This window comes from Symphalangus syndactylus, chromosome 20, assembly GCF_028878055.3.
Source record: "Symphalangus syndactylus isolate Jambi chromosome 20, NHGRI_mSymSyn1-v2.1_pri, whole genome shotgun sequence".
Classification (NCBI taxonomy): Eukaryota; Metazoa; Chordata; class Mammalia; order Primates; family Hylobatidae; genus Symphalangus; species Symphalangus syndactylus.
Genome location: NC_072442.2, coordinates 38842917 through 38868851, shown reverse-complemented (window position 1 = coordinate 38868851; position 25935 = coordinate 38842917). Strand labels below are relative to the sequence as shown.

The 25935-nt window shown below is 52.7% G+C and overlaps 1 protein-coding gene and 1 long non-coding RNA gene across 2 annotated transcripts; one reads left to right on the top strand and one right to left on the bottom strand.

The window, feature by feature from the left end:
* Window positions 1–1695: 1695 nt before the first annotated feature.
* Window positions 1696–23021, bottom strand: LOC129470212 (uncharacterized). Its single transcript, XR_008653179.2, has 3 exons — window positions 22938–23021; window positions 7244–7372; window positions 1696–1802 (listed from the first exon to the last, which is right to left on the bottom strand). It is a non-coding gene; the product is annotated as an uncharacterized lncRNA (long non-coding RNA).
* Window positions 5645–23802, top strand: GPR179 (G protein-coupled receptor 179). Its single transcript, XM_055257778.2, has 11 exons — window positions 5645–6729; window positions 8867–8975; window positions 10675–10762; window positions 11182–11417; window positions 12250–12318; window positions 12698–12807; window positions 13127–13365; window positions 13556–13694; window positions 14356–14461; window positions 14997–15143; window positions 16868–23802. The coding sequence occupies exons 1-11, from the start codon at window positions 5957–5959 to the stop codon at window positions 21914–21916; spliced, it is 7065 nt and encodes a 2354-aa protein (XP_055113753.1). The 5' UTR covers window positions 5645–5956; the 3' UTR covers window positions 21917–23802.
* Window positions 23803–25935: the final 2133 nt, after the last annotated feature.

The following is a 25935-nucleotide window of genomic DNA, read 5'->3' as shown; positions in this document are numbered from 1 at the left end:
AAAGAAGAGAAATTGCTATAGAATCACACAACACCTGAGGCCTAAGAAGACTACCCAAGATCCCTAGCTTTCTCTCTGAGAAATTCTCTGGCCTCAGAGCCCATTACAAGCTAATTACAGGCAAGGTCCCTGGCTCTTCATCGCCCTCTGCTGTCCAGCTGCTTTCCTGGCCACGGGAGAAGAGGACTGTGTCGATTATCTGGAGTATCTCTACTTGCATGGAGTGCACAGAGGTACAGGGGAACACACGCGAGCTCTTTCTAAGGCAGGGCAAGCCATGGGGTAGACTTTTCCCATTTCCATAATTGTCAATTTCCGTAGCCCAGATCCTGGAAAAAACATTGAAAGTTAAATTCCAAGCAAAGAGGGTGTATCTTTGCATTTGTATGACTTGAATTTGTGTTGGGTTTTTTGTTTGTTTTGAGACAGCATTTCATTCTTTTGTTTTTGTTTTGTTTTGTTTTGTTTTTTTAGATAGAATTTTGCTCTTGTTGCCCAGGCTGGAGTGCAATGGCGCTATCTTGGCTCACTGCAACCTCTGCCTCCCGGGTTCAAGCGATTCTCCTGCCTCAGCCTCCCGAGTAGCTGGGATTACAGGCATGCGCCACCACGCCTAGCTAATTTTGTATTTTTAGTAGAGACAGGGTTTCTCCATGTTGGTCAGGCTCATCTCGGACTCCCAACCTCATTGATCCGCCTGCCTCAGCCTCCGGCAGTGCTGGGATTACAGGCGTGAGCCACCACGCCCGGCCTCAGAGTTTCATTCTTGTTTCCCAGGCTAGAGTGCATTGGTATGATCTCAGCTCACTGCAACCTCTGCCTCCTGGGTTCAAGCAATTCTCCTGCCTCAGCCTCCTGAGTAGCTGAGATTCCAGGCGCATGCCACCAGGCCCAGATAATTTTTTTGTTTTTAGTAGAAACAGCGTTCTGCCATGTTGGCCAGGCTGGTCTCAAACTCCTGACCTCAAGTGATCCACCTGCCTCAGCTTCCCAAAGTGTTGGGATTACAGGCGTGAGCCACTGCGCCCTGCCAAATTTATGTTTATTGAGCTGATTTTATGTCTAAATACACCTCTTTCACTGAGCACTATAAAAGTGGTCCTCAGCCGAGCGTGGTGGCTCAAGCCTATAATCCCAGCACTTTGGGAGGCCAAGGTAGGCGGATCACTTGAGCCTGGGAGTTTGTGACAAGGTAGGCGGATCACTTGAGCCTGGGAGTTTGTGACCAGGTCGGGCAACAAAGAGACCCAATGTTGTGAGGATGTTGTGAGACCTCATCTCTACAAAAAATAAAAAAAATTAGTTGGGCATGGTGGCATGCACCTGTAATCCCACCTACTCGGGAGGCCAAGGCAGGAGAATCACTTGAGCCCAGGAGGCAGAGGTGGAGTGAGCTGTGTTCATGCCACTGCACCCCTGCCTGGGTGACAGAGTGAGAGACTCTGTCTCAAAAAAGTAAAATAGAAAATAAGGTGGGCACAGTGGCTCACGCCTATAATCACAACACTTTGGGAGGTTGAAGTGGGCGGATCACTTGAGCCCAGGAGTTTGAGACCAGTCAGGGCAATAAGGCAAAACCCCATCACTATACCCACCGCCAAAAAAAAAAAAAAATTTATATATATATATATATATTTACCTGGGCATGATGGCACGCACCTGTAGTCTCAGCTACTTGGGAGGCTGAGGTGGGAGGATCCATTAAGCAAGCCCTGGAGGCGGAGGCTGCAGTGAGCCGTGATTGTGCCACTGCACTTTAGTCTGGGCGATAGACGCTCCAGCTTGGGTGACTGAGCGAGACGCTGTCTCAAAAAAAAAAAAAAAATGGTCCCTACAGAGATAGAGTCCTAGTTAAAAACTTTTATGAAGGATAACTTAAAGAATTTAAGGTCTGGCACAGTGGCTCACACCTGTAATCCTCGCACTTTGGGAGACCAAGGTAGAAGGATCACTTGAGCCCAGGAGTTTGAGACCACCCTAGACAACATAGTGAGACCTCATCTCCACAATTTTTTTTGGGGGGGGACGTTGTCTCTGTCTATTGCCCAGACTGGAGTGCAGTGGCACGATCTCGGCTCACTGCAACCTCCGCCTCCTGGGTTCAAGCAGTTCTCTGCCTCAGCCTCCCGAGTAGCTGGGATTACAGGTGCCCAACACCACGCCTGGCTAATTATTTTGTATTTTAGTAGAGGCCGGGTTTCACCATATTGGCCAGGCCGATTTTTTTTTTTTTTTTTTTTTTTTTTGAGTCAGAGTCTCGCTGTGTCATCCAGGCTGGAGTGCAGTGGCGCGATCTCCACTCACTGCAGGCTCCACCTCCCAGGTTCACGCCATTCTCCTGCCTCAGCCTCCTGAGTCGCTGGGACTACAGGCGCCTGCCACACACTCGGCTAATTTTTTTGTATTTTTAGTAGAGATGGGATTTCACCGTGTTAGCCAGGATGGTCTCCATCTCCTGACCTTGTGATCCGCCCACCTCGGCCTCCCAAAGTGCTGGGATTACAGGCGTGAGCCACTGCGCCTGGCCAGCCAGGCTGATCTTGAACTCCTGACCTCGTGATCCACCCACCTCGGCCTCCCAAGTGCTGGGATTATAGGCGTGGGCCACCATGCTCAGCTTTTTTTTTTTTTTTTTTTAATTAGCCAGGTGTGGTGGCACATGCCTGTAGTCCCAGCTACTCAGGAGGCTGAGGTGGGAGGCTCACTTGAGCCTGGGAGGCCGAGGCTGTAGGAAGCCATGATCTCACCACTGCACTCCAGCCTGGCAATAGAGCGAGACCTTGCCTCAAAACAAAAAAATGATAAAGAATCTAAAGAAGTTCTGAGATTCATTTGGTCATTCAACAATGGGCTAGGTTTGGGGATGCAGTGATAAATGAGACAGACATAATCCTTGCCCCTCTGGACTTTGTGGTTGATCTAGTTAGTCTTAATCATGCCACTTTCTGAATATATGAGCAAACGCAAATAATTAAACATCTCCGAACCTGTGTTTCATTTGTAGAAATGGGTCAGTAATAATCCCCCCTTGACATGGCTATTGTGGGGAATTAAATGAAAACTTACACGTAAAGGTACTTAATAAATTCTACAGTGCTATACAAATGTTAGTTAATACATTTTTTCCCAAGAGGTTTTTCATGATAATAAGTTACTATTGTCTTCACCCAGTGTGTTTTGTTGACCTTCAACTAACAGTAACCAGTAATAAATAACAAGAAATTGAATAAGTCACTCAGAAAGGCCAAGGAAAGAGCCATGGATGTGCAATACAGGTTTCTGCTCCCAGCAGTACCACTAACTGGCTGGGTGACCTCGTGAATGTCACTTTCCTTACAGTGTTTTAGTTTCCTAATTTGTTAAAAAAAAAAAAAAAAAAAGTCTGGGTTATGGGCCCTGCTAGTTTTGCCATCATAGAGATTCCCCTGGGGGCTTGTCCTCTAGCCCCCCTATCCCCACAGCCTGGGCACTCCCACTTAGGTTGCACGGCACAATTGTTCTTTGCAAGGCCGGGCACAGTGGCTCACGCCTGTAATCCCCACACTTTGGGAGGTCAAGGCAGGCAGATCACCTGAGGTCAAGGTTTCAAGATCAGCCTGGCCAACGTGGTGAAACACCATCTCTACCAAAAATACAAAAAGTAGCCAGGCATGGTGGCACATGCCTGTACTCCCAGCTACTTGGGAGGCTGAGGCAGGAGAATCACTTGAACCTGGGAGGCAGAGGTTTCAGTGAGCCGAGATTGTGCCACTGCACTCCAGCCTGGGCAACAAGACTCTGTCTAAAAAAAAAGAATTGTTGTTTGCAGAGGTCAACTGGAAAGCAAGGGACATGTTTAGCAACCACCACCCATCCTTTCCGACATACACTCAATGATCTTGGACATCAAATGTTCCAGACATTGGGGGTTTGGAGGGGGGTTGAAGGGAAGAAGCCAAGAGACAGCCTGCGCTTGCAGGGCCAGATTGCCTGGTGAAGCAGGAAGCCCATCATCGAGGGAAAAGTGATGGGTGGGCAGGCAGGAGCTTTGTTCTGTGGCTTCCCCAAGAATCCATGCCCTTCCAGATCCAAGGAGGCCGGCTCAGACAGCACTGACTCAGGGCCCCCCAGTTACTGTGCCTAGCAGCAGGAAGGAGGTGAGGGGTAAGAAAACGGGGAAAAGCAAGAGAGAGTAGCCACAGTTTTCATGAAGAAAAGGAGAAGGGGCCAGGTGCGGTGGCTCACACCTGTAATCCCAGCACTTTGGGAGGCTGAGGCAGGTAGACCACTTGTCAGGAGTTCGAGACCAGCCTGGCCAACATGGTGAAACCCCCGTCTCTACTAAAAAATACAAAAAAAAAAAAAAAAAAAAAAAATGTGCTGAGCATGGTGGCACACGCCTGTAGTCCCAGCTACTCAGGAAGCTGAAGCAGGAGAATCGCTTGAACCCAGAAGGCAGAGGTTGCAGTGAGCCGAGATCACACCGCTGCACTCCAGCTGGGTGGACAAAGAAAGAATCTATCTCAAAAAAAAAAAAAAAAAAAAAAAAAAAAGAAGGTATAGAACTTAGGATGACAAAGGCCGGGCGCGGTGGCTCAAGCCTGTAATCCCAGCACTTTGGGAGGCCGAGGCGGGTGGATCACGAGGTCAGGAGATCGAGACCATCCTGGCTAACACGGTGAAACCCCGTCTCTACTAAAAAATACAAAAAAATTAGCCGGGCGTGCTGGCGGGCGCCTGTGGTCCCAGCTACTCGGGAGGCTGAGGCAGGAGAATGGCGTGAACCCAGGAGGTGGAGGTTGCGGTGAGCCGAGATCGCGCCACTGCACTCCAGCCTGGGGGACAGAGAAAGACTCCGTCTCAAAAAAAAAAAAAAAAAAAGAACTTAGGATGACAAAATGAAGGTGTAAGAAGTGGAGGCAAAACTGTGTTCACTGTCTTCTCCTTGCCCACCTCTCTCCCGCCAGCATTGCCGCTGTGCTTGTCGACTTTGTGGTTCAGAAGGAGGCCTGGATGGTGGGGACGGACACCTGTCACAAACAACACTGTGGTTCTAGGGAAGTCCCTTGACCCCTCTGCGAGGAGGCTTTGTTATAGACCCTGAGGCTGAGTAACGGTGATGGCTCTGGATGTAAATCTCGGAGTGAGCTGCTTTGTGACCTTGGGTGAGTCTCAGTGTCTGCATCTGTGAAATGGGGATAAGAACATTCACTATACATGGCTGTGGGGAAGATTCATTCAGATAAGGCACACGAAAAGCACTTTATAATCTGCCTCAGTCTGTACAAAGACCGATTACGGTACTATTAGGCTGGCTTTCCTACCCTCGACATCCCCATTCTCAAATCCCAGCTCAGCAGCACGGGGTCAGGGGGGTGCAGGCAGCCAGAGTAGACTGCCAGGAGATGCAGCTTGGCCCCTTAGTGTGCCTGCTGCAATTGCTGCCAGGAGCCTGAGTGGAGCAGAGGGGTGGAGAGAGGGGCATAAGCTCATCTGTGGTTGCTATGGTGCCCCATCCTGGATTTGCCCATCTCTCCTAATGGAGCAAAGGGCAGGCAGAGGGAGGGAGGGAGAAAGAGCACAACTGGTGCCTTCGTCTCCCCTTCCCTCCCATCTCTCTCTCTCGGGAGCAGATGTGGGTGGGGGATGGAGGGAGCCTGGATACTGGATAGGAGGGGAGGAAAGAGTGGGGTGCCGGGATTAAGAGGTTTGAGATAGGGGGCTGCACTGAGAGAGGAGGGGGCAGGGCCCTCATACCTACATCCAGAAGCCAGCTGGTGACGTTAGAGAAAAGAAAAAAGCAGGCAAGCCGGCACCAGCATGAGAGGGAGAGGGAAAGAGGAAGAAGGAACGCCAGCATAGGAGGCGTGGAGACAGACAGCCCGCAGATTGCAGCCAGTCTCTGCCTGGGCTCTCCTGAGCCTGGACCCCAGGGTCCTGAGAGCTGCCCCCAAGGGTGGGCACCAGGGGAGCGGTCATGCCCCCTCCTATGTGGGGGCTGCTGGGCTGCTGTTTTGTCTGTGGCTGGGCTCTGGGGGGTCCGCGGCCCATCCGCTCTCTGCCCCCTCTGTCTTCCCAAGTCAAGCCAGGATCTGTGTCCATGCAGGTGCTCCCAGAGGGGGCCGAGGCTGCCCTTGCTTATCTCTACTCTGGAGATGCCCAGCAGCTATTGCAGGTGAATTGCAGTGAGCGCTATGAAGTGCGTGGGGCAGGAGCCATGCCAGGGCTCCCCTCAAGCCTACAGGGGGCAGCGGGCACCCTTGCCCAAGCTGCCAATTTTCTCAACATGCTGCTGCAAGCCAACGACATCCGTGAGTCCAGTGTGGAGGAGGATGTGGAATGGTACCAGGCACTGGTCCGCAGTGTGGCCGAGGGGGACCCAAGAGTGTACAGGGCTTTGCTGACCTTTAACCCTCCACCAGGGGCCAGCCACCTGCAGCTGGCCCTGCAGGCCACACGGATTGGGGAGGAAACCATCCTTCAGGACTTGTCTGGGAACTGGGTGCAGGAGGAGAACCCACCTGGGGACCTGGACACCCCTGCCCTGAAGAAGCGGGTGTTGACCAATGACCTAGGGAGCCTCGGCAGCCCCAAGTGGCCACAGGCAGATGGATATGTGGGGGACACGCAGCAGGTGAGGCTGTCTCCTCCTTTCCTGGAATGCCAGGAGGGACGGCTCCGACCTGGATGGCTGATCACACTCTCTGCCACCTTCTATGGACTCAAGCCAGACCTCAGCCCAGAAGTCAGGTAAGTGGGTTTGTGCAGAATTTGATGCATTTGTGGGGATGTAGGGGAAGGAAGTACAGGTCCCCTCAGCTGTGCCTGGGCCATTTGGCATGAACATGTGCATGCCTGGGGGGCACACAGATGTGGGTATTTGTACTCAGCTGTGTGTACTCACAGTCGGCTCTGGGAATCTGTAACTATCTGTTAACACATAACAGGTGTGAGTGTACATGTGTATAAATCAATCCATATTTATCTGGGTTTATGTGCTTGAGCACATGCAGGAATGTCTGTGAGCCTGTGCATATACAAATAGGTATACATACGTAGCATACATCTATATGCAGGTGTACACATGTGTGTAGAGATATGTCAGTATAGCCGGGTGCGGTGGCTCACGCCTGTAATCCCAACACTTTGGGAGGCCGAGGCAGGTGGATCACCTGAGGTCAGGAGTTCGAGACCAGACTGACCAACATGGAGAAACCCCATCTCTACCAAAAATAGAAAATTAGCCGGATGTGGTGGCACGTACCTGTAAACCCAGCTACTCAGGAGGCTGAGGCAGGAGAATCGCTTGAACCTGAACCCTGGAGGCAGACGTTGTGGTGACCTGAGATCATGCCATTGCACTCCAGCCTGGGCAACAAGAGCAAAGCTCTGTCTGGAAAAAAAAAAAAAAAAAAAAAAAAAAAAAAAAGATGTGTCAGTATAGACAGGCAGAGATCTTGGCCCCCAGGCCTGAGGAGGGAGTACAAGAGGCAGGAGAGGTCTTGGTGTGGATGACAGTGACAATCTATGCACCAGGCTTGTCAGTGGAGAGCTGAGTGGGCACTCCAGGGGTTCAGCCTGCTGCTCTCTAGCAATTGAGAGCTGTAAAATGAGGCTTCCCAGGAGAAGGAAAACTTTTTTTTTTTTTTGAGACAGAGTCTCGCTGTGTCACCCAGGCTACAGTACAGTGGTGCAACCTCGGCTCACAGCAGCCGCAGCCTCCCAGGTTCAGATGATTCTCCTGCCTCAGCCTCCTGAGTAGCTGGGATTACAGGTGCGCACCATCACACCTGGCTACTTTTTGTATTTTTAGTAGAGACAGGGTTTCACCATGTTGGCCAGGCTGGTCTCGAACTCCTGACCTCAAGTGATCTGCCCGCCTCGGCCTCCCAAAGTGCTGGGATTACAGGCGTGAGCCACTGCACGCCGCCTATTTAGCCAAAGTTTTACATGACACAGGAGCCTTCGGAAATGAAGACCCAGTGGCAGAGGCTCAGTGGCTTACACATATAATCCCAGCACTTTAGGAGGCCCAGGTGGGAGGATGGCTTGAGTCCAGGAGTTCAAGACCAGCCTGAACAATATAACCAAAGCTCGTCTCCACTAAAAATAATTTTTAAAAACTAGCCAGGCATGGTGGCATATGTTTGTAGTCCCAGCTACTTGGGAGACTGAGATGGGAGAATCACTTGAGCCAAGGAGGTGGAGGTGGCAGTGAGCTATGATCATGCCACTGCACTCCAGCCTGGGCAACAGAGCAAGACCGTGTGTCTAAGAAAAAAAAAGAAAAAATAGACTCAGGGAAAACTGTTCATTGTTATGCTTAGATTCTATGAAGCATGGTCAGCCCTGTAGAACTGTGATTGGACAAAAAACGCTATGATCTAATGGTAGTAGACCAAGTAGGGAAACTCAGCCAGGCCTCTGTTCAGCTTCCTCTTTGCCTGTCTATGTAGCATCCTTCCTCCCAGGTACAGGGCAGGATCCCTCTGGAATGAGGATCATGTGACCTACTTACTATCAGTCAAGGCAGGTCAGAGAATTTCTTTATGACCAGCTCCTACACAGACAGGCAGGGGAAGATGAGAGTAATAGTTCTTGGTTTTATATCTTGCTCTGGGGGAGGGGAATTCTAGTTTCTATGACCTGCTTTGGGGAAGGGGAATTCTGGTTTCTAGAACTCACTTCAGCGTGGGGGAAGAGGGGCGGGAGACAAGAGAGAAGGAGAAGGTCGGAGAGACCTCTTAATCTCCTTTAGTTCAAAGTCCTCAGCATGCCAAAGTGCCATAATTCGGAGCATCATTTTCTGGGCCCCAAGAACGCCCAGGGACACACGTCCACTTTGGCATCCATCACTGTGCCCCTAATTGCCAATTCACTGCCGCAGGGGGCAGGTGCAGATGGACGTAGATCTCCAGAGTGTGGACATCAATCAGTGTGCAAGTGGCCCAGGCTGGTACTCTAATACACACCTGTGTGATCTCAACAGTACCCAGGTAAGGATGAGGAGGATGGGGGGCTCTACTAGAGTCCTGCCTCCCTCCCCTTTTCCCATCACTGCCACCACGCACCTCCCAGGAGCAGCAGACAAAGCTACCCCAGCATCTCAGGGCTTCAGGGGAGTTCCTAGTGATTGGCAGAGGTAAGATACCAGGCTTTTAAAAAGTCAGGTCACCTACAGCCTGCCCTCCCACCCCCTATTCCCCCTACTCCTGCCCTCATTCTTTTGAAAGTTTAGTGTTCTTCCTGTCTGCTCTCCTTTCTGGTACTCAGTGCTCCAGGACCCCTCCCCAGGGCGACTTCCTGAGCCTCAGTTACTTATCTCCTTTCCTTCCCCCGGGAACACATTCTTCATGTAACACAGCTCTGGGCTCCTCTTGGCCTACAAAGGATGTTCCATTGGTCTATCTACAAAAGGATATTCCATATTGCTGAAATAAATGGAATTGCTGGTTGGGGTATGGGAGGAATCTAACCAACCAAGGAGCTCGAAGAGGCCTGGGACCAGTGAATGTGATGGAACCTGGGCCAGATGCAGGTAGATTCAAAGCTACGGGTGCAGGTGACTCACAATGATGGAGAGCACTGGCTGGTAATCATGCAAACCCAGTACTGGGAAACTGGGAGGCCAGTGAATTCACCTGCTCCATGGTTACAATCACTGCGTGCTTGTTCCCGAGCTGAGCCAAAGCCAGGGAGAGCCCTGTGGCCTGTTGGGGCTGGTGGGCATATTGTTCTGTGTGCACAGGTGGTCCTACTGCTCTTCAGGGCACATGTGTCTGCAGCTAGAGGTGGAGGGATGGAAAAGGGCTCCCACCACCCAGGTCACTGTTTAACCCAGACACATTCACTTCTCTGGGTGCGTGTTTGTCTAATTGTGCAGACTGTGGCAGGAACAGAGTGTAGTCCAGTGGTCCAAGCAAGAGGGGAACTTGGGCCACAGCTTCACAAGCACCACACACTAACCTTACTAGGTGAGGACAGGGGCTCGATATAGAATCTTCCAAGGTTAACCCCTTCATTTGCATCACTGATGTCTGTTCCCAGCCACTCCCCACAATAGATCTGACCTCATTTGCTCATATTCCCTGCCTGGCTCTGAGGTCTGCTCTGTCCCCTGCCGGGCAAACATCAATAGGAGGAGGTGGAATAAAGGCTGGCCTTGGCATCCCACCAGCCTGGCATTAGCCTGGCATTAAGGCTGGGAAAAACAGTCCTGTGCCAAAGCCAGATGGTCCCTGATGAAGGAAGCTGCTCCTCCCTGGGGGGCCTTTCCAGTCCATTTGTGTGCCAAAGACGGAAGCTGATGGGGACCCTTTGAAGTAGGATGTAGGCACACAAGGTATGGCTGGGCTCAGAACTTTCCCTACTTCCATCTCCCCCAGTACCTTGCCCTAGCAAGAGCTGGCCACTAGGAAATGGGTCCTATGAGGCTCCTGTCACTGCCAGTCTGAACTAAAGGGTGATTTCTTTGCTTAGGGTCTCTTTGGGAAGAGAGACAACAGCAGGGGTCAGGTAGGGTTTCCACAGAGGGAAGGCTTCCCAAGGACTAGAGAGGGCTTCTGGAGGGATTCCCTAATGTGGACCCAAGTCACATGGATAGGGAGGTAGATGGACCCTCCGTCTCTCCCAGGAGGGAAAGTTCTTCCAGAGAAAGCTCCACATAAACATATACTGTGTTTGTCGTCCCCATAGTGTGTCCCCCTGGAGAGTCAGGGCTTTGTTCTTGGCCGCTACCTCTGCCGCTGCCGACCTGGATTCTACGGGGCAAGCCCCTCTGGGGGTATGTAAGTGTGGTGGGGGCCAGGCATGCGTTTTACAGGAGAGGCTGGTTGGGAGGGTACATCTGGGGAAGAAAGCCAGATTGGGGTGAGACACTGGGAGGGAACTTGTGGGGCAAGGGCAAAAGGTTGAGAGAGGCAGGAGAGGCAAGCAGGTTGCAGTGTGGGGGTGTCTACACCTTCTGAGTATGAGCCTATAACATGCAAATATGATGCAAGTTGGCCTCTCAAGGAGCCCTAGCCTGGTGTCACCTCTTCCTGGTACTCTGCCCTCCTGAGGAAGTACCCATTCCCACTTGTCCCTGGAGCCCCAGATCACAGGAGAACAGGGAGAGGGCTGTGGTGACTATCAGGGAAAAGCCTGGGATGTCAGGATGCTCTAGCTGGGCCCCTCTCCATGCACCCATCTTGTTCTTTATAGGGTTAGAGGAGAGTGACTTCCAGACTACCGGGCAATTTGGGTCCCCAGAAGGCAGATCTGGGAGACTGCTGCAGTGCCTGCCATGTCCTGAGGGCTGCACCAGCTGCATGGATGCCACACCGTGCCTGGTGGAAGAGGCCGTGGCGCTGCGGACCGCTGTGCTGGCCTGCCAGGCCTGCTGCATGCTGGCCATCTTCCTGAGCATGCTGGTCTCCTACCGCTGCCGCCGGAACAAGGCAAGGAAGGCCCCACATCTCCTACACACATGTCCGACCCATCTCAGCTGGAGGCCTGAGACTACCTAAGACCAGAATTTAGGAGAAATTGGTTCTAATCTTGATTCTAAATCTAACTCACTATGTAGCATGATGCAAGTGATTTCTCCGCCTTGGACCTGCTTCCTCATCTGTAAAATAAGGGCATTGAACTTGATTCAATAAATGCTAGTTGAGTATCTACTCTAAGCAAAACACTGCGTAGGCTTGAGTGGAAGTGATCTGGCCTGCATGGAGCTCCCAGTTTAATGGAGGAAGCAGACATGTAAATAAAATGACAGCACGGTGAGATGGCGGCAAGGATGGAGGTGTCTGTCAGGTGCTGTGGGAGCTTATAGAAAGTCATCCTGCCTGAGATGGCATGGGAAAGATTTTCTGGATGTGACATGAGCCAGGCTTGAAGGTTAACTGGATACTTACTGGGCCAAGAAGGGGTACCCTATTCTAGACAAGGGAGCAGCCTGACCCAACGCTTGAGGAATGCATGAGATCCCTTCCAGCTCCAGCAGCCTCTGATTTGAGCCTCGGTCTGCAGCAAGGCCCTGAGTGAGACTGGGAGGAACACAGGGATGTGTGTGTGGGAATGATGTGAAGCCTTGGCCTAAGCCATGTTTAGTGCCAGTTGAATTAAGCCTGGGGTAACAGGGGGCATGGCTGTGGGCAGCGAGGGCAGAGCCAGTGTTACAGGGTGAAGCCTTAGCTCAGGGTCACTGAGTGACCCTTCACATAGGCCTGAGAGCCTCTAGAACCATCGTCCAGACTCTGCTCACATGCCTCTCTCCTTGCTTCACAGAGGATCTGGGCATCTGGGGTGGTCCTGCTGGAAACTGTCCTTTTTGGATTCCTGCTGCTTTACTTTCCTGTGAGTCTGTGGCCAGAGGCCGGCCCCACCTTCCAGCATCCCCCACAGCCAAAACCTGGCACCCTCCAAGCCCCAGAACCTTTCTTCTTCTCTGCCCTCTGGAGGGGATTCAGAGACCACAGATTTCCCCTACTCTTACCCACAAATGGCAAGCTGGTCTGTGAGCTCTGGAGCCCCAGGCTTAAAGGAGCTCTGTGACTTGCAGTGTAATTTAGGGCAAGTTACCTAACCTCTTTGACACTTCAGCTGCTCCTCTGCAGAATGAAGGTGGTGATGGCTCTGTTGCAGGGCTGTGGGAGGATCCACAGTGTGCTTAGCATAGGCCTGGCCCACAGCAGAAGCACAGTGGAAAGCAGAGATTTTTGCCTCTTTCCACCAGGTCTTCATCCTATACTTCAAGCCCAGTGTATTCCGCTGCATCGCTCTTCGTTGGGTGCGGCTGCTGGGTTTTGCCATCGTCTATGGCACCATCATACTCAAGCTTTACAGGTACGGCCTGGGGCAGACTTTGCTCTCATGCTGCTCATCCCAGACCACCCTAGCTCACTCATGGAATGGTGTTTCTCAAAGCCAGACCCTTGCCAGCCCCACTCCCCTGTACCCCCAAGGCCAACCCCCATCACCATAGCCTTGTCCTCCATGTTACTTTGTGGGGGGGTAGCAAGAGGCAGCAAATCACAAAAAGGATGGAAGCACAAGTACCTGTGTGGAGGAGAGGGCAGCAATGGACAGAGACCAGGGCGCTGGCACCCTCTTTGTGATCCACCCAGGTCCCTGCCACCCACCCTGTGTATTCTAACCGTCGCAGAGTGCTGCAGCTGTTTCTGTCTCGAACGACCCAGCGGAGCGCCCTTCTGAGCAGCAGGCGGTTGCTGCGGCACCTGGGGCTGCTCCTGCTACCTGTGCTGGGCTTCCTGGCTGTGTGGACCGTGGGCGCCCTGGAGCGAGGCATCCAGCATGCACCTCTGGTGATCCGAGGCCACACTCCCAGTGGCCACCATTTCTACCTCTGTCACCACGACCGCTGGGACTACATCATGGTTGTGGGTGAGCTGCTTCTGCTGAGCCCAGCCTTATGCTGGTCCCTGACTCTGTGCCTCCAGGGGTCCTCTTGTTCTGGTTCTCCTGTCTTGTCCCCAGACCCCTAGCCCAGGCTCTCCCCAGCACATCCTTCAGAGAAAGGGGTGGGACGGCTGCTGAGGTGGTGCCGGCTCTCTCCCTCCCCGCCTCCCCGCAGCTGAGCTGCTGCTGCTGTGCTGGGGCAGCTTCCTCTGCTACGCCACGCGGGCTGTGCTCTCGGCCTTCCACGAGCCACGCTACATGGGCATCGCCCTGCACAATGAGCTGCTGCTTTCCACTGCCTTCCACACGGCCAGGTGAGGACGGACTCACCTACCCATACCCCCTTCCACTCTAACACCACTCCTCACCTCTCCCAGGTGAGGTGCCCCCATCCCATGCCATCCTGGCAACACTGCTATGCCTCAGCACATTGGGAAGGCCCCCACTTCTGGCTCTCTCCCTACCCCCCAGATGCCCCTTCTGTACTCCATGCCTGGCCCAGGTGAGGAGGCCCCCAACACACAAGAGGAAGAGGACCTTCCTCCTAACTCCTCACCCCTCCCAAAGCACCTCTCCAGCACCCCAACATACCCCTTTCCACACATGCTCAGTCCTCCCTGCCTTCTCCCCTCACTCCTCAGCCATAAAAGCAGCAGGCTGCTGTTTGTCCATAAGGACCAGGCCCTGTGGTGGAGGCAGAGTTAACCCACAGAGTGGGCCTAAGAGTCTGGAGCACAGGTCTGTGCTATACACAGCCAAAGAAAGTGAGCTGGAGTACTCTGGGAGGGCTTCTTGGAGGTCCGGATTAACAGGATTGCAGTGGTACCTAAATCCTGGAGAGGGCAGGAGAGGGCAGAATGCCCCCTCGTCCTAAGGGTATCAGGGCTGGGGCTGCGGTGAAACGCTAGTGAGAAGGCAAAGCAGAAGAGGCAACTCCTGCCTGCAGTAATGACCTGTGCCCCCATCCCACCCCAGGTTTGTGCTGGTTCCCTCCCTGCACCCGGACTGGACCCTGCTCCTCTTCTTCTTCCACACCCACAGCACAGTCACCGCCACGCTGGCTCTGATCTTCATCCCTAAGGTGAGGCCCTCCCCTCCTGCCTGTGAGGTGGACCCCAGCCCCTCTGTCAGGGGCACTGTGGAGCTGTTGTCCCGCAGCGCCCTCTGCAGGCCAGGGTGAGGACGACAGAAGGTGCTGGGTGAGTGAGCACAGTGCCAGGGGCCCTAAGCTAGGAGCTGACTTGAGTGGGGACACTCTCTGCTTCCAGTTCCTGGGCAAGGGAAAGAAAAGCCAGGGCTGGAGGGGCTCCCTCCTGCAGCTGGAAGGTTGGCACACTCTGAAAATCTACTCAGAAGCAGGTATACAGGGAGAGCTGGGAGAGCTGAAGGACTCGGCTAGGAATTGCAGGGTCAGGGGCTTGGAACCACCCTGCTCTCTGAGCTAGAGAAGGTCAGGGAGGATGAGGGGAGTAAAACTCTAAAGATCCCCAGAATTCCAAATCAGAGAAGGGGGTGAAGTGTCACAAAGTAAGGACGCATTCCACAGGGCAGGTGAGTGCAGGAGTGGACAGGGAGCCAGGGCGAGTCTTTTTCCCACTCATATGTGCCCCTGCCAGTTCTGGAAGCTGGGGGCTCCTCCCCGGGAGGAGATGGTGGATGAGGTGTGTGAGGATGAGCTGGACCTGCAGCACTCAGGCTCCTACCTTGGCAGCAGCATCGCCTCAGCCTGGAGTGAGCACAGCCTGGACCCTGGAGACATTCGGGTATGTGCCACCCTCCCTGCCTCCTTTCAATGCTAGCTTTTAGGAACTGGGCAGAAGGAGGATTGGGCCCTGCCACCTGGGCTATGTGCCACTGCAAGTCCTCTTCCCTCCAAGACCTGACCTCTCCCTTCTCCACTGGCCTAAACTGATTCCCCTGACTCTGTTCAAAGGAGGCCACACACACCCAAGTGGGAAGACCCCGAAGCCCCAGAACCAGATCCTGGAGGCTCAGGCCATGTGGCAAGCTAGAGGCAGGGCCAAGAGTGGAGCCCTACTCTTTTGCATCCTCCACTCTCACTCAGCAGGGGCATCAGGTCGGGGGCAGACTAAGAAACGCCTCAGCTGGCCGGGCACAGTGATTCATGCCTGTAATCCCAGCATTTGGGGAGGCTGAGGCAGGCGGATTACTTGAGGCCAGGAGTTTGACCAGCCTTGCCAAATGGTGAAATCTCGTCTCTACTAGAAATACAAAAATTAGCCAGGCATGGTGGTATATGTCTGTGGTCCCAGCTACTCAGGAGGCTGAGGTGGGAGGAGGATCACTGGAGCCTGGTAAGTTGAGGTTGCAGTGAGCTGAGATCGCACCACTGCACTCCAGCCTGGGTGAAAGAGTAAGATTCTGTCACACACACACAAAATAAACCTCAGCCCCCAGCAAAGCAGGATGGTTGGTGCCTAGGGCACCTAGGGCCAGCCTAGGGCCAGCTGTGGGGTTGGGTAGTTCAGGCGGTGAGTAGCCACTAGGATCCCCTTTCCCTGGACCTGGCAGGTCTTAGAGAGAGGCAGTTCTTCCTGGGTCTATACTGGAAGAGCATGCTTATTCTCATTTCTGTGCTCAAGGGTATCATTATAGTCACCAGAACCCTAACAAGAGGCTCAGTGGGTAAGATACAAGGAGAGCTGATAATCTAAGCCCATTGTTTTATACAATCCAGAGTCTAGGAACCATCGTGGGAAGCCATTCTGTCCACCCCCTCCACCTCTACTGGGGCCCTCTTCACACCTGACTTGTTTACAGTCTCACAAAGCAGAGTCCTCCGCATCTCCCGAGTCCTTCCTTGTCCCAACTGCCTCTGCCTGTTTCTCCCTTGTGTCCTCACCCTCTGAGCTCTGCCTGCCCTGCCTCCTGAGACCCTAATCCAGCTGAAGGGCCAGGGAGTATGGAGGGGCAGCTCCACCCCGACCCTCCACTTTCTGGAACACAAGCCAATCTGCGGCCCCTATGCTGGGTCTGGGGAGAAACCCAGAACAGAAGACTTTTAAAGCCCCGTTCGATCATTTACACCTGAACACTGCACATTTCATATCCACTAGTCTCATCAATCTCATATAATGCTCTTAAGAAAGTTAACACTGGTCACCCAGGTAACATTGCTTTACAGAAGATCCAGAGGCTCAGAGGGAGGGGTCATGAAAACAGCCCCCAGGGACACAGCACATTGAGTGTCCCCAAGCTACTAACTTCCCACTAGACCACAATGCCCCAGAGAAGGGGGTACACCTGAGTCCTCCAAGCTGACTGGATCTGGCTGGGACTCAGGTTGGCAACTGGTCTCACAGGAACAAAGAGGTGAATTCTGAGAGTTTTAGAAGTAGGGAAGAGATACAGCTTGATGGAAAGAGATCCCTAAGGGAAAAAGGTCTAAGCAAGGATGGAGGAACAGACGGCCAGGGGATGGAGAGAGCTCACCTGCAGCCCTGCTTTCCTTCCTGCTGCCCCACAGGACGAGCTGAAGAAGCTCTATGCCCAGCTAGAGGTCCACAAAACCAAGGAAATGGCTGCGAACAACCCCCACCTGCCCAAGAAGCGAGGCAGCTCACGCCAGGGGCTGGGCCGCTCCTTCATGAGGTACCTGGCAGAATTCCCCGAGGCCCTGGCCAGGCAGCACTCCCGGGACTCAGGCTCCCTGGGCCACGGCAGCCTGCCCGGCTCCTCCCGCCGCCGGCTCCTCAGCTCCAGCCTCCAGGAACCCGAGGGGACACCGGCTCTACGCAAGTCCCGCAGCACCTATGACCAGCGCAGGGAGCAGGACCCGCCTCTTCTTGACTCACTGCTGAGGAGGAAGCTGGCCAAGAAGGCCTCTCGAACAGAGAGCCGGGAGTCGGTGGAGGGGCCCCCTGCCCTGGGCTTCAGGTCAGCCAGCGCCCACAACCTGACGGTGGGAGAGAGGCTACCCAGAGCCCGGCCCACCTCTCTGCAGAAGTCGCTCAGTGTGGCCGGCTCCAGGGAAAAGGCCTTGCTCATGGCCAGCCAGGCCTACCTGGAGGAGACCTACCGGCAAGCAAAGGAGCGGGAGGAGCGGAAGAAGGCTGAGGCGGCCATGGCCAGCCTGGTGCGGAGGCCATCAGCCAGGAGGCTGGAGCGGCCTCGAGGGCCCCCCCTGTCAGCTCCACCTTCCCCTGCCAAGAGCAGCAGCATGGACAGCTCTCACACCTCTGGGAGGCTTCATGAGGAGGCTGGGAGAAGGCTGCCTCATCCACCCATCCGGCACCAGGTCTCTACCCCCATCTTGGCCCTGTCTGGGGGCCTGGGAGAGCCAAGGATGCTATCTCCCACCTCCACCTTGGCTCCAGCTCTGCTGCCAGCTCTAGCTCCAACCCCAGCCCCTGCCATGGCACCAGTCCCAGTATCCCCCCAAAGCCCCAACTTACTCACCTACATCTGTCCCTGGGAGAACGCAGAACTGCCAGTCAAGCAAGAAAATGTGCCCCAGGAAGGCCCCTCAGGGCCAGAGCAAGGCCACCACTCCCCTGCCCCAGCTCGAGCCAGGCTCTGGAGGGCCCTCTCTGTTGCAGCAGAGAAAAGCAGGGCTGGGGAGAATGAGATGGACGCAGAGGATGCACATCACCAGAGGGAAGCTAACGATGTGGACGAAGACAGGCCCAAGATCTTCCCTAAATCCCACAGCCTCAAGACCCCTGTTCAGCAGGGTTCCATGCGCAGCCTGGGGCTGGCGATTAAAGCTCTGACTCGTTCTCGGAGCACCTACAGAGAGAAGGAGAGTGTGGAGGAGAGTCCTGAGGGGCAGAACAGCAGGACCGCGGGAGACAGTGTGGGGGCACCCTCCCGATCGCCCAGGCTAGGCCGGCCCAAGGCGGTGAGTAAGCAGGCCGCTCTTGTCCCCTCCGATGACGAGGAGTCCCTCCAGAACCAACAGAATGCTCACACCAGCAGGATGCTCCAAGTCTGTCAACGGGAGGGCAGCAGGGAACAAGAAGACAGAGGCAGGAGGACGACCCAGGGTCTAGGGGAGCGGAAAGCTGAGAGAGCAGGTAAAACAGGGCTTGCCACGCTGAGGCAAGCTTCCAGGGACAAAAATATTGAGCAATCAAAAGAAGCCCCTGTCGGGTGGCAGGAACTGCCCAAAGCTGGCCTCCAGTCCCTGGGCAGCGCTGACCACAGGGTGGCAGAGGTATGCCCCTGGGAGTTCACTGAATCAGAAACGCGTCAGCCAGACAGTGGCAACAAGGCCGAAATCTGCCCCTGGGAGACGAGTGAAGGAGCCCCTGAGTCGAGGGCACTAAGACAAGACCCAGGTGACTCCCAAGAAAAGAGGGGGGAGGCCCGGGGAAAATCGGAGCCCACAGATGTGGTTCCCATGATGTGGAAAAAGCCAGTGAGGGAGCAGGAAGCAGTGTGTCCCTGGGAGAGTGCCGATCGAGGAGGTCTGTCCCCTGGGTCAGCTCCTCAGGACCCTGGCAGAATCAGAGACAAATCTGAGGCAGGGGGCAGTGTGGAGGCCAGGAAGGTGGAGAAGCCTCGGTGGGAAGCTGCTGGCCCAGAAGCTCACACCCCTGACATCAGCAAGGCAGAGCTGTGTCCCTGGGAGGCAAGTGAAGGAGGCAAAGATGGGAAACCAGCCCAAGAGGTAGTGAAGGATCTCCCTCAGGAAAAGCAGAAAACCAGGAAAGCAACCTTTTGGAAAGAACAGAAACCGGGAGGAGACTTGGAGTCTCTTTGTCCATGGGAGAGTACAGATTTCCGGGGCCCCTCAGCAGTCTCAATTCAGGCCCCAGGAAGCTCAGAGTGTTCAGGGAGTTTGGGCAGTGGCATTGCTGAAGTGTGTCCGTGGGAGGCAGGAGGTGCTCCTGCTATCCAGAAAGCAGAGATCTGTCCCTGGGAGCTGGATGATAACATGATGGGGCAGGAAATGGTGAGTCTGCGGACAGGTGGAGAATCTCTTCAAGAAAAGGAAAAAGCCTCCAGAAAAGGAAGCTTTGGAGAGATGGGGGAACAAACTGTGAAAGCAGTGCAGAAATTAAGTCAACAGCAGGGGTCAGTTAGTCCCAGGGACAGCACGGTCCCTGGGCACTCCAGCCCATGTCTAGATAATTCCTCATCCAAAGGTGGTGGCCAATTCCTATGCAATGGAGGAAGCAGAGCAATGCAGGTGTGTCCACAGGAAGATCTCAGGCCGGAGGCACAGGAAGCAACACCTGCCAAAACAGAAATCTGTCCCTGGGAGGTAAATAAAAGAACAAGAGAGGAATGGACATCCGCACAGGCGCCAAGAGGAGGAGAATCTCAAAAGAACAAGGAGAAAATGCCTGGAAAATCAGAAATCAAAGATGTCACAGCTTGGGAAAAGTGTGAGGCGCAGATCCAAAAGCAAGAAGTGGTCGGCCCCTGGGAGAGTGTGGACCCTGGCAGCTTCTCCCCACAACCACGTCCTCAAGACACAGAGAGACCCCAAACCCTTCTCCAGATGTCAGGCAGTGTGGGAAGCAAAGCTGCCGACATTTGCCCTTTGGATGTGGAGGAAACTCTGACAGCTGGGAAGGCAGAAATCTGTCCCTGGGAGGTGGGTGCTGGAGCAGGGGAGGAAAGGGCTTTGGGAGCTGAGGCCATTAGGAAATCTCCAAATGATACAGGAAAGGCTTCTGCAGATCTTAGACCCAGGGAGACAGCTGTTACTGCTCCAGAGAAGCCAACCCCAGAGTGGGAGGTGGCTTGTCACTGGGGGAGTGTGGGTCCAGGGGCCTGTTCTCAGCGTTCAGGTACTCTAGATGCTGATGGACCAAAAGCTGGGTTCCAGGAACTGGATCATATGGGGTGCAGGCCAGGTGAAGTGTGTCCCTGGGAAGCACAGGAAGCTGCTACCAGAGGAAAAGCCAAGATCTGTCCCTGGGAGGTAAATGAAGGAACTACTGGGAAGGGATTGGACCAAGAGACAGGGAGTCAATCAGCAGAGCAGAGGGAGAAAGCTCTAGAAAAGGGGAGACTCACTTCCCTGGGAGAAGATGTATCAAAAGGGATGACAAAACTGTGTCAAGAACAGGAAGCTATTTGTATTTGGAAGAACAAGGACTTGAGGGAATCCCCTGCTCAGGCCCTCAAGATCTCAGACTTGCCCAGCAGCATGAGTAGTGAAGTGGCAGAGGGACATTCCTTGGAAGCAACAGAGAAGGGGGACCTGAGACAAGACCCAAAGACAGGTTCCTTCCCAGAACACATAACCCAAGAAAAAGCTCCAGCTGCAGACACAGAAGAATTTACTACTGAAGATGGGGAAAAAACAAACCATGAGCTACAATCCGTCTGTCCATGGGAGACCACTGCCCCAGCAGGTTCCTTCTCTCACCTAGACAGACAGCGCCCTGACCAACCTAAAGCCAGCTCCCAGAGACTGGTCAGCACTGGGGGCAGGGCCACTGACATGTGCCCCTGGGATGTTCCTGATGCAGGTGTGTATAAACCTGACAGCAGTGCCAAGGCCAAGACCTGTCCTTGGGAAGTGACTGAAAGAATCCCTGTCAAAGGGGTGTCAAGGCAGGATGGAAAAGGGGACTCTCAAGAGGAGAAAGGCAGAGCCCCAGAAAAATCAGAGCCCGAAGGTATGCCAGTTCAGAAAAAGCCAGAGATGGCAGACTTCAGGCAGCAGGAGGCTGTGTGTCCCTGGGAGAGTCAAGATGGGAAGGGTCTGTCCCCACAGCCAGCCCCAGATGCTTCTGACAGAAGCAGAGGCAGTTCTGAGGCAGCAGGCAGTGTGGAGACCAGGGTAGCGGAAGTGTGTCCGTGGGAAGTGGTAGAGGCTCCCTCTGCCAAGAAAGCAGAGATCTGCTCTTGGGAGGCGGGTGGAGGAGCAGCAGAGGAAGGGGAACTGGAACGAGAATCACAACAGCAAGGAGAGATGTTCCTTCAGAAGGCAGGACCTGGAGGGATGGAAGAACACTTCTCAAAAGCAGCAGCAAAGCCCAGAGAGCAGGAGGCAGTCTGCCCTGGGGAAGGCACAGGCTCAGGAGGGCTCTTGCCCCAGTCAGGTGCCCTGGACCCAGAACTCAAAGTCAGCCCCGAGGAAGCAGGCAGCATGGGGAGCAGGATGGCAGAGCTGTGCCAATGGGAAATCACAGATCCAGAAGGAAATAAAATAAAGGGTACCATGGCAGACATCTGTCCTGGAGAGGAAACTGGAGTCCCATCTGAGGAATCTGGCCTCCTGGCTTTAACAGCAACTCGGAGAGAATTTTTCCCCACAGCTCCTGAAAAACCACTATGCCTTTTAGTCCATGGGCCTCTGGATCACTTCTTGCCAGAAAGCAAAATGCCCTGCCCCAAGGTAAGCAGGCCAGCCAGTACTTTCACTCTAGAAGGTGTCAGAGAACTACAAGGACCTTCAGGGCTTGAGCCAAGGACCAGCTTAGCCCCAGAGCCAAGTCTCCAGGAAGCTGAGGCTCAGTCTTCGTCCTTAACTGAAGACTCAGGCCAAGTGGCTTTTGAAGCTCAGTATGAAGAATTCACCCCTCCAACTGTCTATCCTTGGGATTGGGAGTAATAGCCTTATTAGGTGAGGTCAAACACAGACCTAGCTTTCAGGAGCCAAGGCCCTTTCCAAGTCCAAGTGTTCCCAAAGAGCTGGATCAAAGACAGCTTGGCCACTTCCCCTCCTTGAGAAGACCAGAAGTCAACTCATCCCAAAGACAAATTGTATGAAAAGGGTACAGCTTGGGCCCCAGTGGGAAGGCCCACCCTCTCTTTACTTCTAACTTTCCTTCCTGTTCGAGGAAACAAAGACTGGACATTCTGCTTCTAAGGACTCCTCCCATCCACCTACAGTATTCACAACACAAACCACCCAAGTCTGGACACTCACCCACAAAGCCAGTGTTAGCGATGAAAAAAGTCAGTTGTGCCCAGCCTACCTTCTCTCACAGGGAGACCCAATTCTCTGAAGTCTACGATGGCGCATTTTTTGAGAAGAAACTAAACCATACGAAGTGTTGGCAACAGAGGGATGGTGGACCATAGAAGGCTATAAAGGCCACCATAGGAAGCTGAAGAGCCATTTAATTGAAGCTGAAAGATAAATTGGGGGAAAAGCTAAAATGACTCAAAATAGGGGCCTGAAAATGCTTTAAGGACCTTGTCATTTTGACTTTGAATCTCCTGTTTCTGCTTTATTGCTTCTCATACCTGCCCTGCTTGACTGCTGAAGCAGAAACAATCAGGCACACTGACACCCTTATTAGCATCTGGCATCCAAAGCAACATGAGAGAGAGAGAACACAGAAGAAAAGCAATTTCCCCAGGTCCTCCCCACAGTCAAGGGAGCTATTCCTTCCAGACATCCTTGTGTGCCTCTTGCTAGTTTTTTAGGGGGTCTCCCCCTCTTCCTGCCCTAGCTCTCACCAGTCTCCAGAGCTCGTCTCACTGGCTCATTTCCTTCCCCCTAGCTTTTCAACGCTGCCATCAACAGGACCTCTCTCTTTTGTCAATGCAACTGGAGTCAAGGGGAATCTCTGGTTCTGATGCAAGACCCACCCACCGTCCCCCACCCCTCCCTGCCCGCGAATCACTTGCTCAGTAACAAGAGGCCACATCAATCTCCTTCCAGAGCTCAAGAAAGGCGGTCCTGTACACAGCCAGCACTCTACTTCTTCTGCCCTCTGAAAGAGGAGTGCTACGGGGCAGGTTAGAAGCCTGAGGGCCGGGAAAAGGGCACTGTGTGAAGACAAAGCCTTCTTTCTTAGGGAGCTCTCTCTTTCTTGGCTCGACTCCCTTCTCTCATCAGTTCAGGCTACACTTGCTTAAGCAGTACTAGATTACAAATTGCTGGGATTAGATGATAATACCAGAGGGAAAGGAAGAAGGAGAAAAACATACAAAGAAGTCCCATGATTGGCAAAGGGAGGTGGGAGGGGGGGGAAGGGGCAGCTAGAGAAGGCAGAGCTGGACAGGGGCACTAAAGATGGCAGTAAGTCACACCCTCTAACAGTACAACAGTACAGACATTGACGTCATTCATGGGGAGAAAAAGATGAAACAGGGAGACCAAATACCCAAAGGGAAAAAGAGCCGTTAACATCTAGTCTGCATGTAAATATGCTGGGCGGTTATGGGACTTCACAGAGAAGTAACAAAGTACTCCATTTCCATAAGGGAACAATGGAATGGAGTAATCCACTCTCCTTTGGGGACCAGATGTCCTCATTCTCTTACCTAGGGCCCTTATTCTGGGCTTTTGGAGCAGTAATTGAAGTGTGTTGTTGTTCTGGGCTCTGGCTAGTTAGCCTTACAGCTTCTGAGCTAAAGTGGATTTCGCTGTGCACCCCAAAACAATCCCATTGGGTCTGGTCTAGCTGGAAACAGCAAAGCTGCCACCAAACACACTCTTGTGAAATAAACCATGGGGGGACGGAAATAAAGAATGCTTTTTCTTGACACTGCATTTGGCTCTAGCTTATTCATAATGATGATTATCTTTTTTAGCATTTTTAAACAGTAACAGTAGATAAGGAAAGAACAACGCCTGCTCCAAAGCTCACAGTGCACTGCAGTCTTGGGAATTTGGGTTATCTGGCTAATGCTCTGCTAGTGCCCAGGTCAGTGCTGACACTGCAGATGGTCTCTGCCTGGTCCTTCTAGCCAGCCCCTCACATCTGGAGGCCATTTGCTCAGCTGGATTTAAATCCCAAAGGGAAATGGAAATTGCACTCATCCTGTGGCTCTCTGGTGGCAGCTACTGCTTAGCTCCTATTTAGGATTATCTAGAGAAACCCGACATATCCAGGGGAGTGGGATGAAACAGCTTATTTGAAGCACTATTTTTACATATTCAAAGGAATCAATGTATCATTTGCCCACTAAGTGTTTTTTTTTTTTTTTTTTCATTTCTTTGCTTCCTTACCCTGCAAGGATTATTTCCCCTTCCTCCATACTCCCTGGCAGCGGGTCCTGCTCAAAGCACGTCCCTTCTCATTTTGCCTTAATCCATGGCTCAGGCAAATAGGATGTGACCAAACCTCGCTTGGGCAGTAATTAAAGTGATGTACACTTTAAGCCAAAAAGGTTGGGACTAAGTAGCATGATGAGAGTGGTTGATGAGAGACACCAGGGCTGTCTCTTCCCTAAGCATATATATCTTTGTTTCCATAGTTAACACTTAACAGGCCGGGCATGGTGACTCACACCTGTAATCCCAGCACTTTGGGAGGCCGAGGCAGGTGGATCACCTGAGGTCAGGAGTTCGTGACTACCCTGGCCAACAAGGTGAAACCCCATCTCTACTAAAAATACAAAATTAGCTGGGTGTGATGGCGCTGCCTGTAATCCCAGCTACTTGGGAGGCTGAGGCAGGAGAAGTGCTTGAACCTGGGAGGCAGAGGCTGCAGTGAGCTGAGATCGCACCATTGCACTCCAGCCTGGGCAACAAGAGCAAAACTCTGTCTCAAAAAAAAAAAAAAAAAAAAAAAAACCACTTAACAGCTGCTGTAAAAACATCAGTCTTCCCTAGTGAAGCCTGGTTTGCTGCTTTGCTGAGGTAGTAGCTTTATAGAGACTGGAGAGTTAGGTTATTTATCCTTGACCAGATTCCAGTTCCTTTGGACTCTACTCTCAGGACAAGGTCAGTATAGATTAATCTTTACTTTAAGTGACAGATTTCTTCAAAGAAAATTTTAAGCTTGAGAAAGAGAAGTATGAGAATTTAGGTCCTATTTTTCAAGAGGAGCCCACACTGGACTGATAGAAGCAACAGTACTATAAGCTAAGTTTATTGCTGGTACAAAGTAATTTATCTGGTCGGGCGGTATAGTGGCTCATGCCTGTAATCCCAGCACTTTGGGAGGATGAGGCAGACAGATCACCTGAGGTCAGGAGTTCAATACCAGACTGGCCAACACATAGTGAAACCTCATCTCTACTAAAAAAAAAAATTAAAAAATTAGCCAGGCATGGTGGCGCATGCCTGTAGTCCCAGCTACGTGGGAAGCTGAGGCAGGAGAATAGCTTGAATCCGGGAGGTGGAGCTTGCAGTGAGCCGAGATCATGCCACTGCATTCCAGCCTGGGCGACAGAGCAAGACTCCATCTCTAAAAAACAAAATAAAACAAAAACAAAGTGATTTCTCTTGTCACACTCAGATGAACTAGGATACATGGGCATGTGAGGTCCCACAACCTTTTAACAGCCCATCTGGAGCTAAGGAACAAGGAGGGGCTAGCCTATTTTCCTCTGCACAGGTTCATACTTTTGTATACTCACCTTCAATACTGGGCTGGAAAGAACAATCCCCATCTCCAAGTGGTGCTAGAAATCAGGGAACCAAGTACTGCAGATGAATTTTCCAAGTGTAACAACCTCTCCATGGCCCCTGCCTCCCTAACAGTTCCTGATACAGCTAATAATTAAGAACACAATCAAAGGATAAGGGATAAATTATTTCTTTGGATTTATATTTTTCCATAAAATGCAAATACTAATTCATCAGTGCGTCAGTGTATGAAAAAGGGTCCCTTAAATATCTTATAAACACTAATTATTCTTTCCCAGTCTGGATTTCCTTAAAGTCACATC

Bases quoted from the DNA above. Each gene is read 5' to 3' on its own strand.
- GPR179 (XM_055257778.2), top strand. From the start codon at position 5,957: ATGCCCCCTCCTATGTGGGGGCTGCTGGGCTGCTGTTTTGTCTGTGGC. The intron at 6,730-8,866 runs GTAAGTGGGTTT...TCACTGCCGCAG, and splicing joins GACCTCAGCCCAGAAGTCAG to GGGGCAGGTGCAGATGGACG. The intron at 12,319-12,697 runs GTGAGTCTGTGG...TCTTTCCACCAG, and splicing joins TCCTGCTGCTTTACTTTCCT to GTCTTCATCCTATACTTCAA.